We start from the raw sequence: 18991 nt of genomic DNA on the forward strand, positions 1-18991 counted from the left end.
AGCGTGTTACATCCCCTGTGCGGCTTAAACTTGTGTCCCTGTTTGCTCCCAGTAGTCACATCCGAGTCAGATATGCATGTGTGGCAGAGCAGATACAGCAGGAACCATGTCCAGCAGTCGGGCTGTTCAAGAGGAAATGTGAGACGTGTAGTTTGGCTTCTGTAATTCAAGAGAAGCCAGAAATATCATAGTTAATGTTCAATAACTCAGTGATGAGTGTGTAAATCCTGTGCATAACGAGACAGCTTGTTCATGTTAACTAAGATTTATTATTAATTTATTACGTACGATCTTTTAACCACAACTGGGTTCCTCTCATACAGTAGGAATTGAAGTTCTGATCTGCTTCGGGTTATAACACAATGATTTAAGAATGTTCAGCTCAAACTCACATGGAAGTATCTGTTGAAGGGAGACTTATAAACACGTGAGGGTCACCTTCATGTGTGCCTGCGGGCGTCAGGCTCTCCTCACCTTTACATCCCAGGGTTAATACTCACTGATAACGTTTGCATAGAGGAGAAAGGAGTCGTTCTGTGCGTTGGTGCATTTTCATTTATCACCTGTTCCCGAGCTTTTCACCTTTGGCTTTCAGTCCGATCCTTGGAAAATTAAATTTGAGCGTGTTTGGAGCAGATAGAGTTCAGACTTAAACCCTGAATGTGATTAAAGAAAGGGAGATTAACGTCCTCCTTTCTTTAAGTTCTCTCACTTTCTTTTTTGACCTTGAACCCTCAGAGTGTCTACTAGGGCTTTTATTTAGGTTTGTGCTTAAATAACTAAACTGTCAGTGATAAACTCTTCATTCATGAGCTTAAATTTGACCTTTAGCTTAGCATCGACCTGCAGATACATTTAGCTTTTTAAACCATTGTATTCCTGGATTGAACAGAACAACAGCAGAATAAACTGTTTTCACAGAACATATTATGTTTTACTATATTGTAACTACACAGTAATATGACTGAAGTACTTGGATAATGCCAGAGCCCTGGAGCTGTGTCACCTGACGGCTAACTCCATCATTTACATGTACTGCTGCGTTCGTCTGTGTTAAACCCATGAAGGGGATCCAGACTGTTCTGCAACAGAGACCTGACAAGGACGCAGAGCTCTCTTGTCTCTCCTGAATCCTGCTGAGCAACACGGTTCCCGGAGCTCGTGGAAGCCTTTTCTCATTTCCCCAAAGCGGAACAAGCGAGAAGGCCCCGGACGGACGGGGCCCACGGCCAGTCTGGCCTCAGGTCAGGCCGGCTTAGCAGCCACAAAGGAAACTGCTGCCGTGCGCATCATCTACTCACAGTCTGCCAGCGTGAATAGAGCACCGGGCCTCAAATGAGCACGGTCTCCCACAGCGTGAAATATTTGGACCACATTTATTTCAGCTATTTAAAATGCCCAGGAGCTGCGTTACCGGTGTATAAGTGTTACCTTTTTGTCATTTCTGCTTTGTCTGCAGAGGGGGATGAAACTAAAGCCTGATTGGGTGAGGGATTTCCTAGAGTTGGAAGCACCCACCAAAGGATGATGTAATGTTTTTTTTAAGGTGACATCATTGCTATGGCATTCCCCGTTGCCATGGAGATGTGTGGAGAGAGCAGGGGGCAGACGCGATTAAATAGGAGGCACCCAAAGGGGTGTGTGGGAATGAGAGAGATGTGCCTCTGACTGAATTTTAAGTGGCGTATTAAGTAATTAGCTTTGTGTGACTGGACCCATTTGGAAATTGTCTCATGTTTTAGAATATGACCATTTGAGTTTGAGGATTCCTCCCTGTCACACATGGATCGGTTGCATAGGTTTGCATCCTCATCTGCTGTAGTTTGTGGAAGGTCAGCATGGGAAATCTTGGCTCCGGACCAGGAATCCCACTCTATTGTGCCTCGTGAGGGGGAGGAGAGGGGTCTCCCCCAGACAGTCTGACATTTCCTCGCCTTGACTTTCACGCCTGCGTCTGGGTCCACCCTCATCTCCCTTTCTCAGATCGTTTTCTTCCTTTGTCTGTGTGTTTAGCCTGCTGTACAGTAGCGTCCACTGGGAGACGTTTGTTTCGCTCATCACCAGACTCAATGCGCCCAGAATGTCTATTGTCTGATTTCTGCTGATTTTCCTGGAAAGCAGCAGTGTATTGGTTTATTGAGCGACAAGAACTGAAGATTAAATAATTAATGAAGACTGTGTGTGTGTGTGTGTGTGTGTGTGTGTGTGTGTGTGTGTGTGTGTGTGTGTGTGTGTGTGTGTGTGTGTGTGTGTGTGTGTGTGTGCGCGCGCGCGCGCGCGTGTGTGTGTGTGTGTGTGTGTAAGAGGTGTTGTACCTCGTTAATCTCTCAGCTTTGCACCTTTCGGTCAGTAACGACCTGCCTCCACACCAGAACACAGACCATTTCCCTTTGACACGTCCCGCTTCCTTAACAGTGTCGACCTCCACATCAGCGAACGCACACACACGCAGCCACTTACACACACCCATAGTGAAGCAGCGTCTAGAGCTGGGTGGTCAGCAGGGTTTATGTGTCACAATAGATCCTGTTGTTATTTCACTGTGAGGCCTTCGAGGGCCGTGAGACATTGATGGGACGTTACTCTCGGGCGCCTGTAGGTCACCGTGTCTCTTACAGTATATTTATATTTGCATCATTTGCAGCGGTTCAGTCCCTCGGGGGGATTTAATTCCATTCACTCACCTCAACCTGATGGTTTCTCATTCAACGAGAGTTTGCTCACATCAGCTGGGAAAAATGAATCACGTCTCGAGCGCTGACCCCAGGTCAGAGCACCAGCGTGATGAATGCAGACGCGCTTTAGCATTTTACATGTGGAATCGTCCACTGAGATTTTCTCCCTGGGAGAAATCAATATGCGGAACAAAAGTGTGATATACAGTAGTGCCACATTCATGTGTCACAGTACTGTCAGTCAGCCAGAGATTTCATGTGTCCACAATTAGATTGACTAAAACTTTATTTGCACTCTGACCCCATTATTGATCTGGCTTTTTGTTTTCTTTTGAAATGCAGCAGTTATGGGTTTTAACACTTGCTTAAACTTCAGCAGTCTGTAAAATGTAAAGGAAAACAAACTCTCCCATTTTGTCTTTTAGTCACTGCATCGTTTCTTAGCCTGCTGTCCAAATGTGACATTATCCAGCTGCAGCCATGTTTTATAGGAAGGTGAGGGGTCTGGTAAAAGGCTGCCTCCTTTTGACCTGGTGGAGGAATTTATTGCTCTCTCAGACACTTTGCACTAATCCCATCGGGGACCTGGGGGTGGGGGGTTGTAGATTTACTAACTCTGCTCCCCGGTTCTCATCTTCTCTGTCAGCGGGTGATTCCTGACCCCCGAAGGATCCAGCTGTGCTTCCTGCTGTCTCAAATCTGCTCACTTGTTCATGCTCGTATTTTATGCTTGAGCCTCCTTTTCCTTTTTTTGTATTTACTCTACTGTAATTCAAGTTGTGCCTCAAACAATCCATATTATTCAGTCTTCATTATATTTGTATCTACTCACATTCACAGCTACCGTTTCCCTGCATTTTTTGGTTTAGGTTTCTCTACATTCGTGTGTCACAGCTTAGAATCGCATGGGGAAATACTCTCATCTTTCACACTCTTAATCCTCTTACTGCTCCGTACCAATGCACACACATACACAACCACACAAGACACAAATACATTGTGTATGTCTCCTCTACCACTAAAGGAAGACGGTTGAGCTAAAGGCAGAAATTTCTGGGAGTCACTAATGTAGTCGCTCATCTCTTTAATGCGCCGGCGCCACTCCCAGCTCTGCTCACAGAGAAATGTAGCTGAGGCTCTGAGCATTAAAATCACTGCTGCCTCCTGAGTGGCGTAATCCGCCCCGCATCGTCCCCAGGTACCGTCTGGCTCGCCCTCAGCGAGGGTTTGCAGGGTGTGTGCAGTGAAGGGCAGTTGCTGAGTGACCGAGGGGGCTGAGGCGGTAGGAGCTGCTCCTGGCTTGGTGCTGCGGACGTCTTCTAAAAGCCTTGACCTACTTCCAAGCCCCCCCACCACCACCACCACCAGCACCAACCCAACACGATGCATACTGAAGCAGCTCGTTCCCAATCTGCTGAGCTGCAGTGAAGCTCTGCGGGCTGACACCAGGGAGAGTGGGGCGTGTTTGTCTAATAAATAAATGCTGTGTGTGTGTGTGTGTGTGTGTGTGTGTGTGTGTGTGTGTGTGTGTGTGTGTGTGTGTGTGTGTGTGTGTGTGTGTGTGTGTGTGTGTGTGTGTGTGCTTCCAGCAAGCGCCAGACCTTGGGCAAAGTCATAGAGACTCGCTGCTTCATCTGACTGTAGTTATGAGTGACACAAGGACACAGCTATTATTGAGTCAGTGCTATTTACATGTGCACGTTCAGGGGGTTCCCGTCATCCAGCTTTGGAAAAATCTTTTGTAAGATTCGCTAATTAGAACAGCAAAGCGTTTTCGCGTGGAGCAGTGCGGCAGCAGGAGGTTTGGAGCCAGAACAGTGACAAAGTGAATTCCTTTGCTTTGCGTCTGAAGCCGCGTGCACTGCTGCGCGCTGAGCTTGTCTGAGCCGCCCTGAGCAGGGACGTGGCCAGACGGCTGATGGGCGGGACGGAGACACGCACTCCGTCATGCCTGTTAGACACACATTTGCACAGATTACTAACAAGCGCACACGAGCGCTGAGTGCATTAACGGCAGTAATGCCTCACCATTCATATCGCACACAAGGGGATTAACACATGGACAGTATATGTTGATTTATAAGCACACACACACACTGTAAATATTATATACACGCTGAGAGAGGAGACTGGTCGAGACGCCGTCTAATCAGGAGAAGTTCAGAGAGGTGTCTCCTGCTTTATGGTATTTGAATAATATTCAGTTCTTCTCAGTCATCGTGCATCTCAGCGTGACCTCACTCGTCCTGTTCCACCTCGTTTGTATTGGTGTGTGACAGATCCACAAAGGGACTTATTATCACCATGAAAACTGTAATTTGGTGCCTGCAGGGCGTCATTAGGAGCTTGAGAATACACAGACTGCAAAACGACGTAATGTGTCAACACAATAACAACTTTCTGATTCAGTCGTGTGCTGTCGATGCTCAACAGTTGCAATGCGAAATGCAACTTCTTCTTTCTTACGCAAATGTTAAAAATAATACTTAATTGTGTTTATTTGTGCATTATATTCATAGAAAACATGTCATAAATGAAATGCAAAATAAATTAAACATCATTTGTACTGTAGATGCTGCTTATGTTTACTGTTGATTGATTGAACTTGAATGTGTTGCTCACTGGGCCACGTTTTCGCCTCCTCCTCCTCAGGTGCTGTGAGTGCAGCGCCTCACTGTCCCACTGGTACTATGAAAAAGATGGACGGCTCTTCTGCAAGACCGACTACTGGGCCAAGTTCGGGGAGCTGTGCCACGGCTGCAACGACCCCATCACCACTGGCCTCATCATGGTAAGGCGATCCCCCCCCCCCCCCTTGTCTGCGGACAGACCTCGAGTTACCGTGCGATGCTGTGATACCGACGCACACGCGGCGCTCGCTCGCGCCGGAGTCCGTACGTTTGCAGCCTCTGCAGTGGTCACTCACAAACAGGACCCGCGCCACACGTGTAAGTGACCCTGATGGTCCAGATTGCATTACAGACCACCAGCAGAGCCGTAAACAGGGGTTCATGTGCAGATTAGATGCGGTCGCCCCACGCGCCGCTCCGATGAGGCCTGCTGCATTATAGAGAAGACAAGTACTCGCATCAAAGCGAACTTGTGTCAGTTGGTTGAGAAGTGTAGAATCACACAGTCGCGTGTGGTGGCTGTTCATCTATTTTTGTAAGATGAAACAAATAACGATAATCGAGCAATCGACTCCTCTAAGCTTAACACAACTTATCACTGGTAAACCTGCTATGCTCACTACGTAGCCAGGTCAAATTTGAATTATCATCCAAACCAGCCATCATCAACAAACAACATAAAAACAAACATCAGCTGTGTGAAAAAATGCCACAGCGATGCAGATCTACTTTGCATGAAGCTAATATGGCAGTGAAATGAAGTCAAACTAGGCATTTGCATTTAAGAAGATACCTGACAGAAGTTTTTCAAGAAATTATAAATATTGTAGGTTTATTATAGGTTTCATTTATTATATTTTGTTCGATTTCTTGTGTGAGGGCTTAACGAAGGGGTAGGTGGTTCGTTACAGTATGTTTAGTGACCAGTTGAGCAATAAACTGGTTCAAATGTCAAAACCAGTCTATTGACTGCATTAATAATTCACACACTTCCTCTTCCTTGGTCGGGGAAAATCAAGACCTTGGTCTCCTCACATGCACATGAGCTATGAGTTATCTACTGCAGCTCACATTCAGCTTCTGGCAGGTCATGTGTCACGGTCACGATGAGATGAGAAATCCTTGATGGCCTCCCAGTGTGTGTGTGTGTGTGTGTGTGTGTGTGTGTGTGTGTGTGTGTGTGTGTGTGTGTGTGTGTGTGTGTTGTGTGTGTGTGTGCGTCATCATTTGCGCTGCCTTCAGACAGCTTGCCCTTTCCACAGCAATCACAGTAATGAAGCACGGACAGTGTCGGAGACTGTAAAGTGAATTGGTTGGAGAAATGGCTGCACCACTTCTCATCTCCATCCTCCTCCGGTTCATCGCTCCTCTTACAGTGCGACAACGCCTCTTTGAATGTGTCCATTTGCGATCAGTCCAGTTAACTGCCGACTCCTTTGTGTTGCTGTGGCCGTTGCAACACAGATCAAGGTCAGCTCCATGCTGAACATGTGCCACACCCATAGACGGGGGGGGGGGGGGGGGGGGGGGCACTGCCCTGTGCAGTCACCTGCATTCACTAGAAGAGATACACAAGCCTGCGCCAGAAAAAGCTCCTGTCACAGTCACTGAAAACACTCAGAGCTCAGTGACGACGGGATGAGTCAGAGTCGCAGACGGAAACCTAGAACCGACCGTCGGCCAGAGACAAACGAGCGTAGACAGCAGCGATGAGCTGTGTTTGCATGTGGAAGTGGAGCGTGAGTGACTGTTTTGTCAGCAGAGGCCTCCAAGGTCGTCACCTTGACAGAGGGACTGCGTTTAGCAGCTGGACTGCTGTGCAGACTCTGTGCAAAGGTAAAACGCTGTGTGTGTCTGCAGCTTCGCTGAGTCGTCAGCACCTTCCTCCTCGACCAGCACTAATTCAGCCACCGGGTCCTACTGTGTTATTTACTGCCTTGACTGTGACTGATTTATTTACAACAACTGTCTCTTCACATGATTCCTCCGTTCAGTCCACGCATCATTGCTCCGACTACAGATGACTCTGCAGTCTTCACATACGGTTTAGAGCCTGTCCGGGCCCAGGGCCAGCTGATCGGGCCAGGGCCAGACATCGACCCGGCCCTGTTGGGTCTGCTTTCACGCTTTCTCACCTTATTGGAACCTTTTGCCATCAGCTTGTAGTTGCGTTCCTTCAGAGCACATTGAGGCCGTCACTGCAGACGGCTTGTGTTGGGACACACCAGAGTTCCCCAGTTCCAGCTTTTCTGGAGCGGTTCTGTTCTCTCGGGTTCTGTCCGGTTGTCCATCAAACACAGATTTTGGTGTGAGGACATAGCAAATCAGTAACACTTGTGTATTATTTGGACACGAAGGTTAGTACATACTACTTCAGCAGTACTTACAAAAAGGGTCTTGAGGTTCTTTTAAATATGAGGGAATTTCTCTTCTTCTGTTTTTGTATTTCCTTAATGTTGCGTGACAGAGGTACAAACAAAGCCGAAAGTGAAATCCATAAAGATCAAAAGTGTTAATGAGTCTTTGGGATTTTTTGGCATCATTTTGACCCATATTGTGAATTCAAATCACAAGACATGACGTGTCACATCATATGTCTTCTCCTTATGTGTCATAGACCAGAGCTTCTTTAGTTTGACTGATGCTTTACAAAATGATTTTGTAGAGAGAGAGTTTGAACAGGACATTATTAAATACAGGACAGTCTGAGTATGATTGAGTTTGACTCCTTTTGTAGTGAGTGTATCCAGACTATGAGAACTATAAAAATAGTTTAGACATACAGTATGTGATGAATATTGTGAAATGCAGATATTTTTTTGGGTGTTGACCAGTGGAAAGTCCCAGCCTTATCAACTCCCACTGGTGTGAAGTAGCTCTAGGCCTGAGTGGGATTCTGACAGTTGCTGCTGTAAACGCCTACAAGTTGGTTAGCCTCTGAGCCAACACAGTGTGTAATAAATACTATTGGGAAATAGTATTTGTTCCCATCTTGAATCTGTCCATGTTGTCATCTTATTCCGGTTCTGGTGGGATCAGGTGAGCCAGCGGTCGATCCTGTCTGAACACGATGCTCCGTCACATACAGTAGTAGGAGCTTGCTTTGCACAATACTGTGAACAGGAGAGTGGCTTTCATTGAAGAAACACTAGAGTGGCCACAATCTGAGCATAGAGGTTCAGCTACAGTACACAACCCGCGTTTCCTCTTTCCACTATGGTTGTGCTGTGACGACAGCAGCAGCCCCTGTAGGCTGAAAATCCCCCTGTGGCAAAGCTGCGGGTTATTTACTTTCACTACTGAAATGACTACAAGCAGGGGTGAATAAACTTCAAAATGACATTAACACACACATGTGCTCAGTGAAACCACCTTTTCCTGCAGGTACAGAGCGAGCACGTTTTAGCTGTTTCACGTGTGAGTGTAGCACAAGTCAGGTTGAGCACAGACATCTTTACAGCCGTTTGTACTAGAGGTTGGCTCCCATCAGCCACTGTAAGCCTAGATGAGGCTAATATAGACTTAGCCCAACACTAATCTACCTCAGGGAATATGTTGTTCTGTATTAGACTGTGCAGGTACAGTACCGTACCTAATAAAGTGGACAAAGAGTGTATTTACGTTGTCACATGCTTTGAATCATTCAAAACATTCAAAGCGCGACCTTTCGATGGGCTTTTGCTGCTCTATGGATTTGTGTGAAACCGTTTCCTTCACAGTGACATCGCCACATCCTCGCGTGTGCTTCAGCGTAGGAACCGTCCGGTCATCTATTATTATCCGCCCCTTCAGATGACTGTCCGTGACTGCTGGTAGCGACAGGGCACCAGCATGTTCTACCTGTGTCTCTGCTAAACATGGAATTGTTTTTGTTCTCATAGTTTAACTTTCAGTTTTTTTTAATCTGCTTATTATGGTGGAAGAATTAACCTTTAATCTATAAACTTTTCATTTAATTTAATGAAATGTCATTATTCATTATCAGTACAATAGATGTTTAATGCTCAAATAAATCTAATTGCTTTGTTCCTTTTCATTCACTGGTTTCCTAAATATTTTCAATATTATTTTGCAATTTGATACAGACTCTATCTCAAAATGTTTTACCAGTACACGCCCTTGAGCAGCCTTTGTATAAAATAACAAAACAGAATTAAGGCATGAAATGAGCTAATGTGTGAGTTTTCAGTGGTTTGGACATGTGATGGGAAACAACATGGAAAACAGGAGGCTTGTGGAGCTTACGGAGGCCGCCGGCGGTCGGGGGGAGTGGTGGAGGGGTTTGTGTGGTTGAGGCAGCCGGTTGGTGCACGTGGACGAGGAGGCGGGGCCAAACAGGAAACGATGAGGTCATAGCAAAAGGAGACGGTGGAGGGGGGGGGCAGCGAGGAGGAGTGACACTGATTCAGAGATGAGCTCAGCTGCAGAGGCGTGGGCTCTCTCTCTCTCTCTCGCCCGCCCGCTCTCTCTCTCTCTCCCACCCTTCTCCCCCTGCCTCTCTGCCTCACACCGGTTTGGCCGCTGCCAGTGTTTTGTTGTGAAGGGGAAGCCGCCCGCTCCAGTAGAATGAACTGAACCGGCCAGGAGGCTCTCGCTGACATGGTGGGAGACTTGTTTCTCTGGAGCTTCTGCTGTCTCAGGCTATGGAAACGAGATAAGAAGGTGAGGCTGCCGGCTGCGTCGCCGCCGTCTGCCGGGTGATGAGCCGGTAGAGGAGGCAGGGAAGACGTCAGCCTCCAGTGGCTGCTTAACATGCTTTTACAGAGGCTCGTGCAGCGGGTGTGATCCTTTTTAATCTGACGCGTGTTACTGCTGCTGCTGCTGCTTTTAAAGTGGGTTAGTGTGTTGATCTGTGATTTAGATTTGTTCCCCCGGTTTCTTTACATGAAGAACTGATGGGGCATGGCACCTCACACGGGCTATTTTTAGAGCGCGTCCTGATAAAAGTAAGATTCGGAGGGTGAGCGCGCTCAGTGACGGACTTGTCTAATATCTGTGTGTATTTTTATTTACCACCTACGTGCAGCACACGCTGGAAGCCCATTCCTCATTCTGCCACAGTGGAAGTGAGACTTGCACAGATGAGGAAAGAATGGGAATATATCATGTATACTGTGCTACTGTAGTATTTGTAACTGAAGGGGGGTTTCCATTCAGTCACAGTCAATGACCCTTCTGTCTTCAATCTCAGGCTTTCACCCTGTTTGTTTCTGTCGAAATGATGTCCAATGCGGCGAGAAGGTCCGCGAGTGCTTCTGGCAGTCGGGGTTGTGCTCTTTTGTGTACTTACTTTCTTTTTGTTCTGTGATCGCACGTTGCTAATGTTCTCTGCAGGAATGACCTTTCACCCCCGAATCAGACCAGGTAGTGGCTTTCTTGAGCTCCGAATAATAGAGCTAATAGAGTTCCGAAATTAATCCTCACTCTATCACTCACCTTGATGCGATGACAGTTCAGTCAGCGCCTCAAAAACTGGAGTAGAAAATAACCTGTCACTCATAAACATGTTTTTTTTATTTAGACATTTTTATTTTGGAATTTATACAAGACAATTACTAGAGTCACTATAAGAGCAGGCAGCATGAAGACATGAAGACTGGCTCATTTAGAGCAGAGCTGGTTAACACTGTTCCATTCCACTCCATCAGCCTCCAGGAAGAACACTGTACATTTAAATATAACACAAAAATCCTAACTCTACGACATCACCATTCATTCTTATTATGTCTTTGACACAATTACAGATGTTGAGGTGCATACAGACGTTCAGTAAATGAGTTTTAAGGAGGTTTTGAAGTAAAGAGCATTACATCAAACATGAGGTTTAACAGAACCAGGTCTCTCATTATTGAGTCAGGCCTTTCATGAGGTCATTGTTCCGACTGGTGTTTGTTGATGTAGAAGTAAAGAGGCCGTGGAGAAGCGTGGAGGTTTTTAAACACACATGCAGCACACATGTACTGAAGCTCCCAGTCACACAGGATCCAAACTCAGCATCCTAGAAGCAATTTACGTTAAGTCTCTCCTTCAGTGTTTACTCTGGGCCATAAAGTAGCCCTGATGCAAACGCTAATTACAGTGTCCAGCTGTTTGGTTACCAGCCATTAGCTCAAGCGACGTCCACATGGGTGACTGACTTCCTCCACACACATTTCTACCTCTTTAGCGTCACAAATTCCTCCAAAAGACCCCAAACTCTCACATTCCGCCCCCAGCTGGAGGTCGCGCGAGTGAATCGTTAGGAACAAATAAGGCGGGCGGTTTCTGCGGCCGGCCGTCGAGCGCGGTGGTTTTTAGCTGCCTCACTCCGCTGCCTTCACTGTTCCCTCAAGAACTGGGGGCAATAAATGTAGGAGGCTTTCAGGCGAGTTGCAGCTGTGCCATGAGGTCAGACTTCGCCAGGTTGTGTGTTTACTACAGTGGAGAGTTGCTCATAACGAGACCTGTTAATAAGTAATACTTGACTATACAGTACTTTAACTTGAGGATTTTTGGACACATGTTCGAATTTACAATTCACTATGACTGTTACTTTATATATATATATATATATATATATATATATAGATATATATATATATATATATATATATATATATATATATATGAGAGAGAGGAAGAGATAGATAGAGAGAGAGAGAGAGAGAGAGAGAGAGAGAGAGAGAGAGAGAGAGAGAGAGAGAGAGAGAGAGAGAGAGAGAGAGAGAGAGAGAGAGAGAGAGAGATTATTTATTATTATTATATATATTATTATATTTATTATTTCTCAGGTCTTAGGTCATACACTGTAGGTATGTGACTAAGATCCCGTCACTGTGGTGCAGTTTGACCCGGTTCCTCCTGGATCCCATCGATCTATTCCCCCGGGGAGACATGTGCAAATGGTTTGGCTTGTTGTCGCTGGAAGAGGCCACGAGGCTCCACGGCCGCCGGCTAACATGCGCTCACACACTCACGAGCGCGATGAGCTAATACAGAAATAATGAAACTCACACGTACGGATCGTCATTGTTGTGTGAGGATAGAAAAGGTGGAACTTTTTAGGTTTGGAGCAGTCGCGCGCTTCGGCATCGCATAAAGTGACAGTTTATGTCAAGTTCTTATAACTTAAGTGATTTTACATCTACACTCTGGGAGAATATGAGGGCAGCAGCTGCCGTGTGTCAGATGTGGGTTTTTCGGAGGGTGTGGGTGATCTGTGGATGCATTTGTGTGTACGTGGGTGCAGAGCCACACACGCCTCAGCTGCCCTGTCTTCCTGACTTTCCCATTTATACTGTAGGTCCACACCTAAGTCACACACACACACACACACACACACACACACACACACACACACACACACACACACACAGCTGTCCACATATTGTCTTTGTTCATCTCTTCCTTCCACTCGCTGGTGTCTGGCAGCTTGTTGTTTATGGCTCCGTATTACGAGACTGTTTAGAGCAACGGTAAAGACATTAAGTTGGTCACGCTCTTCAGTCCTGTTCATTTCACAGCCATCTGCTTCTTCCTCACTCTCTCTTTCTCTTCGTGTTTGTATCGTGAGCACATACTCAGTCGGACAAATCTCAAACTTTGTGATTTTTCGCTTAAGTAAAAACCAGGGAGTCTCCACATTAGCTCCCTGTGTTGAGTGGTGGCATCTCGTAGCTGGAAGCGACGGCTCAAATCAATTATTTAAAAATCTGTTAATTAATCAGTTTGTACAGTATCCTCCTCCCTGCACCCGGGGGGTCGCCGGCATCTGTTTATCTGTTTGTGCCTGCTCCCCCAGGAAGGAGGGGCAGCAGACGTATGGCTCGAGACATTGATTTTATTGATTCTTTGATCTTGGCGCTTTCTTCATTCGAGTCACACTTTACTCGGTTTGTCTCGGTTTATGTGACCATTTCAAACGGCTCGTGCTATTTCTGCTCTTTGCTTTTCATGTCCTTTTAAACGCGTCTGCTCCCAGAAACGATTGCTTCCTTTCAAGTGGTGCTGGTTCATACGATCATATTAGTTTGGATTAATATAAAAACTTAAGAGCGTTTTCTTCAAGTTGATTCTAAATCTGCAAATGTCAGACAAATGTGAAAACCTGCTTTTTTTTATTAAATCAACCAAAACAAACGGTTTACATATAAATAAAAGCAACAAATACTCAACTGGAGGCAATATAGGTGCTATAGTGATTGATTTGATGCTTAACAATAAAGCGAATTCTGTTGCGGTATCATGTAAATGTGCAACAGACTCAACTGATATCAGTTCTTCGATTTTCCTTTGCCTTTAGCTGATTATTCTTTGCTCAGCAGAGTCACGCCCTCCGTACTTTCAGTAAACCCCATTAGCATTGCAGATGTCTGCAGCTGAAGAGCTCTGTCAAAGGGCCCACACCTCCAAATACTTCTGCCCCTCAAAGCATAGAAGAAAGCACGAGCTCGGCCTCTGGGGAGCGAAGACGCTGCCGGACTCAACCTTTGGAGCCTAATGTATATTTATAGACCCTATGAGACGTGTGAGTGGGTGGGTCATTTGCATCGTTGGGGGAAAACTGGCCTTGTTCATCAATTTTCTCGATTAGAGCCACAACAAGCACGTATGAAACGGGGGCAATCTGCTCATTTTTGTGGTGCATTCTGGTCGTGTGTGTTGGTCTCAAGAGCACGAAGACCGGAAACTTTCACCCTCAGATCTGCCAGTGTGATTAATCTGCTCATTGCCTGCTCTGTTTTTCTGGCCATAACTCAATTCCCTCTCTTGTTTGCAAAACTGCCCTAAGCTCTGGAGGGGATCTGGCAACAGCAAACCCAATCTCCCAGCTTGTAATTCAGCATTAGTGAACGGACCTCGCCCTACTTCTCCGTCTGGTTATTACAGCCTCATGTTGCCTGTTGCTCCGGTCGCATCAGGAACCCTGTTGTGAATTTCGGTGAAGTCCTGCTTTCGAGTGTTTACTCTCAAAATCCAGAACAGTTGTTTGACATCAGTTTTTCACACAAATCGCATGCAGCACATAATGTATGTGTTTTTTTTTGTTTTTTTTTTGCAGGTTGCAGGAGAACAGAAATATCACCCAGAATGCTTCACCTGCCTGAACTGCAGGACGTTCATCGGTGATGGGGACACATACGCTCTGGTGGAGAGATCCAAACTCTACTGGTGAGCTTTTAATTAAAAAGATAAAAGAAAGTCTGTCGTGGTTTTAAAAAGCGAGACATCCTGTGTTTCACTTATACCATTTGAATTCATCCACCCATAACTGAGCAGCTGCTTAATAATGACACACTTTTTGTGACATTTTCATCTCAAACTCGCCGAACTTTTCCTGGTTATAGTTTATTTTCTAATTCCATCGTCTAAAGGCGCTTTGAAATGCACTGACTGACCATATCTTAAAATTATGCAGCATGTTCTGGGCTTCAAAAGGCTTAGTGTCACTGTTGTCAGACTGCGCTGGAAGTTGACGTGATGCTTGATGGAGCGTCATGCGAAGCCATGCGTCTTCGCCGAGGCTCCTTAAAAGTACAGCTGTGTTAATGCTGGTGGCGGCGCCGAGCAGCCGCTTGTCCCGCTCCAGGGTTGGGCCCTTGTGCGTCGGGGCAAAATAAGCAGCCATGACAGTACATCAAGTGCTCGTCTAATAATAGAGGCGAAAGCAGAAATAAGTTTCGGAACACGTCATTGTAATTTCACAAATTCCAAATTCCCAGAATTCTTCGTGTTGCATTTTGCAACAACATCCAGTTAAAGGTTTTGCGCGGAAAACTTGATGTTCTTCCCGGGATCGCATGCATCATTTGCTGTTTCCGAGCCAGAGCTGTGACACGGATTTCTCTCCACCTATTATTACTCCCCTTCTCCGTCTGTCTGACTCCAGTGGCCACTGTTACTACCAGACCATTGTCACCCCGGTGTCCTTGCCGGACTCACCATGCTCGCGGATCCCCCACACCGTCACGCTGGTGTCCATCCCAGCGTCCACCGAGGGCAACAGCGGGCGCCGAGGCCGCGGCTTCTCGGTGGCCATCGACCAGCCCCTCAGCCCCACCGACCGCTGCAGCCCGGACGGACCCACCGTCAGAGTCTCCCAGTGAGTCCGTGCTTGTGTGTGGATGTCATACAGTACATGTGTGGTGGGAGGTAGGAGAGGGAGGTTGCAGAGGGGTCGGTGCGGTAGAGGACAAAGGACAAGACAGGAGGATTCAAAATGGTGAACAGGGTGATATATGAGATTCATTTAAAATGTATAATAGAAGGGAGGGAGGAGGAAATGAGCAGGAGTCTAGGTCACTGTTATTCAAATAGGCTGAGTCTTCATCAGATCCCAGCCCTAATGAAACCATTCATTGTGTACAGAAAGGTGTCTGAGGAGTTCTTTCTATTCATTTTTCTGCATATTCTTCGTTTTCTTCCAGGGTGGACACAGACTGCATCAGTCCAGATGTGAAAAATTCCATTCATGTTGGAGACAGGATCCTGGAAATCAACGGGACGCCTATTCACAACGTTCCTCTGGACGAGGTAGCGCCCCCACTGCTCCTGGAGTCATTCATTTTACTTATGGAAATTAGTCTACAGGGTTTGGAATTCTTTGTTTTGCGGAGGACGAAGGGACGGTAGTTATTTTATAGCTGGTAAAAAACGTGCTTTGCAGAGAGACAAATATTGTAACGTTGATGTTTTGCAGTATTTTAGAAACTTTTTTGGCTCTAATTTTGGACCTGTCTGACCCCCTGACCCCCCCCCCCCCACCACCACCACCACCATCTTTAGATTGATCTGCTGATTCAGGAGACGAGCCGACTGCTCCAGCTCACCATCGAACACGACCCTCACATTCAGGGGGGAGAGGGAGGCTCCTCTGAGCCTGAAGACCAGGTGGACGGCCCCCTGTCCCCCCCTCTGTCAGAGGGTCCCAGCCCCATTCTGCCCATCACCCAGCCTCCTAATCCCGACCTCAGCAACCTGAGGTCCCGCATTATCACGTAAGAAGCTGACAGATTTACTTTACTGAAGGCAAGACATGAAGTTTAATGACGCTAATGAAAAGTTTTTGGCCAGACTATAATTGCATCATCAATGCTGGCATCAGTTTCATGTTTGTGTCCTATGATTACATTAGTAAAGTGCATGTTATCACATTAAAACCAAGCTGATATTTTTTTGAAAGCAGAGTCATTGAGTGAAATGATTTGAGCCTTTAATAACGAGGAGCTCAAGGTTTCACTTATTATTCAGTCAAATTAAATCAAATGATCAATTTACCCATTTCCTCCGCTCTCCACTATATAGACGGAGCTACAGCATCGATAAGTCTCCAGGCTCCAGCAACACAGCGTCCCCCATCTCCCAGAGGAAGGACATCAATCGATCGGAGTCGCTCAGAGTCGTGTCAAATCGCACTCACCGCATCTTCCGCCCGTCTGACCTGATCCACGGAGAGGTGCTGGGGAAGGGCTGCTTTGGACAGGCCATTAAGGTAGAGTTTCAGATTATGCGTCATGCTTTAAATGTCCAGTAGGTGGCGGCATTGAGATGAGTAAAACGGGAGGAGAGGCATTAGTGGAAATGTCTGTGGGGTTTTTTCCCATGCTGACACACGACAGATGGAATGAAAGTCAAACCGCTGAATGTTTAGTGTTACGACAGAGTTGCTTGATTCGAATTATTGTTGACACATTGTTGTGTCTTTGTTTTAGGTGACCCACAAGGAGACAGGGGAGGTGATGGTGATGAAAGAGTTAATCCGCTTTGACGATGAGACACAGAAAACATTCCTGAAAGAGGTAAGTGACCCGGACAGTCCCAGAATGACTGACACGAGGTTTACTCAGTGTTGACTAAAACAAACTGGAATCAGCGAGAGTGGGCGTCAACCCACCCATGTTTTTGGTTAATACAAACACACAAATCAGAGCTTCACGAGTCGGCGATGACCCGGGTGCTGAAATGGGAGCAGCCTGTACGTTAAAGTTGGCTTTGTTAGAGATGAAATCGTGGACCAGCTGGAAAAATCTGTGCTGACAAGGCAAAAGAAACATACATCTGTGCCTGGACTGGAAGCTGGAGACAGTGGAGAAAATCAGCAGGAGTCTGTAGGACATGAATTAAAAAGGAAGAGGATGTTTAGATCTCAATGAAATACATAAGAATTATCTCAAGTGGGATGAGAGGAAACGTTAACACAGTCCTCCCCTAAAAATATTCAGTATCGCAGACTAACTCGCCCAGCTAGCAGGCCTCTAACTGAGACGTTAAAGTTGCTTTGCTTTGTAATTAAGGTGAATGACAGCAAAGTAAAAAGACAGGTTAGAAAACAAGACAGTGTCTGACAACATTAGTAAAGAAAGAATGCGGCAGAGAGTTCAGACAAAGACATCATGAAACAAGAAGGGTAATATTTCAGGTTTATGTGTGTGTAATAGTGGCCTCTTCCTCCTCCTCCTCCTCCTCCTCCTCCTCCCCTGCCCAACCTTAAGGGAGCAACATGTTTTATGAGGTGTCAGCAGTAACCTGTTGAACCACATGTGCAGCATTCAGTGTGTCTTCCTTTTAAAATGAGAGTTAGGGGAAACACTAATAGTGGAAATCTCTAAAATGCATGTCCTCAGTGTGATCAAATCTTGATTTTAAGGTGGTGTCTGCACCTAACAAGTAGAAATGCTGGAACCACAGCTCACGCTACATTTGACCTGGTTTCACATTGAGCGCTCTGTCCGTTCATCAGGTGAAGGTCATGCGTTGCCTGGATCACCCCAACGTGCTCAAATTCATTGGCGTCCTGTACAAAGACAAGAGGCTCAACTTCATCGCCGAGTACATAAAGGGAGGCACTTTGAGGGAAATCATCAAGAAAATGGTGAGAGGACGGCGTGTGATTCCTGTACATGTATGTACAGCAGCAGCAGCATTGTTTGTCCTCTGGAGTCTAACGTAGATGACTGTGGTTTTTGCTGACAGGACAGTAACTATCCCTGGAACCAGCGGGTCAGTTTTGGCAAGGACATCGCTGCTGGGATGGTGAGTTCAGTAGTTAGCGACAATACGTCACATCACATACTGTGAGTTGTGAGTTGACACAGAGCAGCGCTGTTCTTCTAGATGAACCACTAAAGCTTTGTGCTTTTCTTTTCAGTCTTATCTGCATTCCATGAACATAATCCACCGAGACCTGAACTCTCACAACTGTCTCGTCAGAGAGGTAAGTGTGTGTGTGTGTGTGTGTGTGTGTGTGTGTGTGTGTGTGTGTGTGTGTGTGTGTGTGTGTGTGTGTGTGTGTGTGTGTGTGTGTGTGTGTGTGTGTGTGTGTGTGTGTGTGTGTGTGTGTGGCTGTAGGAACCTTGCCCTGTTCCTTTCGCCCTCCTGTAGGTTTGTTTGGAGCCTATCAGTAATTATTTTTATGTGATCTTTCGTGCAGGACAACACAGTGGTGGTGGCAGACTTTGGGCTGGCGCGGCTCATGATCGACGACAAGCACGCGGACGCGCTGACCCAGGGCAAGCTGCCCGGCCTGAAGAAGCCGGACCGCAGGAAGAGGTACACCGTGGTGGGAAACCCCTACTGGATGGCCCCAGAGATGATCCACGGTACGATCCACGGGGACGCATTGTCACATGTTATTCATGTACATGTTACAAGCTAGCTTTAAAAATATTCAAAGCCAACATTAGCCTAATGTTGTCCTTTTTCTACAAA

General features: G+C 46.4%; 1 protein-coding gene across 3 annotated transcripts in view; it reads left to right on the forward strand.

The window, feature by feature from the left end:
* The window catches only part of limk1a (LIM domain kinase 1a), a 30171-nt gene that overhangs the window by 7600 nt on the left and 3580 nt on the right, over positions 1 to 18991 (forward strand). For 2 of the 3 annotated variants that reach the window (XM_029171830.3, XM_029171831.3), the window contains 11 exons: positions 5328 to 5466; positions 14346 to 14455; positions 15174 to 15386; positions 15712 to 15817; positions 16070 to 16281; positions 16589 to 16775; positions 16996 to 17082; positions 18024 to 18155; positions 18257 to 18316; positions 18432 to 18497; positions 18714 to 18882. In XM_029171830.3, the coding sequence (XP_029027663.1) occupies positions 5328 to 5466; positions 14346 to 14455; positions 15174 to 15386; positions 15712 to 15817; positions 16070 to 16281; positions 16589 to 16775; positions 16996 to 17082; positions 18024 to 18155; positions 18257 to 18316; positions 18432 to 18497; positions 18714 to 18882 (1481 nt within the window). Of the gene's footprint in view, positions 1 to 5327; positions 5467 to 9732; positions 9968 to 14345; positions 14456 to 15173; positions 15387 to 15711; positions 15818 to 16069; positions 16282 to 16588; positions 16776 to 16995; positions 17083 to 18023; positions 18156 to 18256; positions 18317 to 18431; positions 18498 to 18713; positions 18883 to 18991 lie in introns of those variants that run through there. The other variant, XM_029171832.3, reaches the window with a different exon arrangement.

This window comes from Betta splendens, chromosome 13 (assembly GCF_900634795.4).
Source record: "Betta splendens chromosome 13, fBetSpl5.4, whole genome shotgun sequence".
In the NCBI taxonomy this organism is placed as follows: Eukaryota; Metazoa; Chordata; class Actinopteri; order Anabantiformes; family Osphronemidae; genus Betta; species Betta splendens.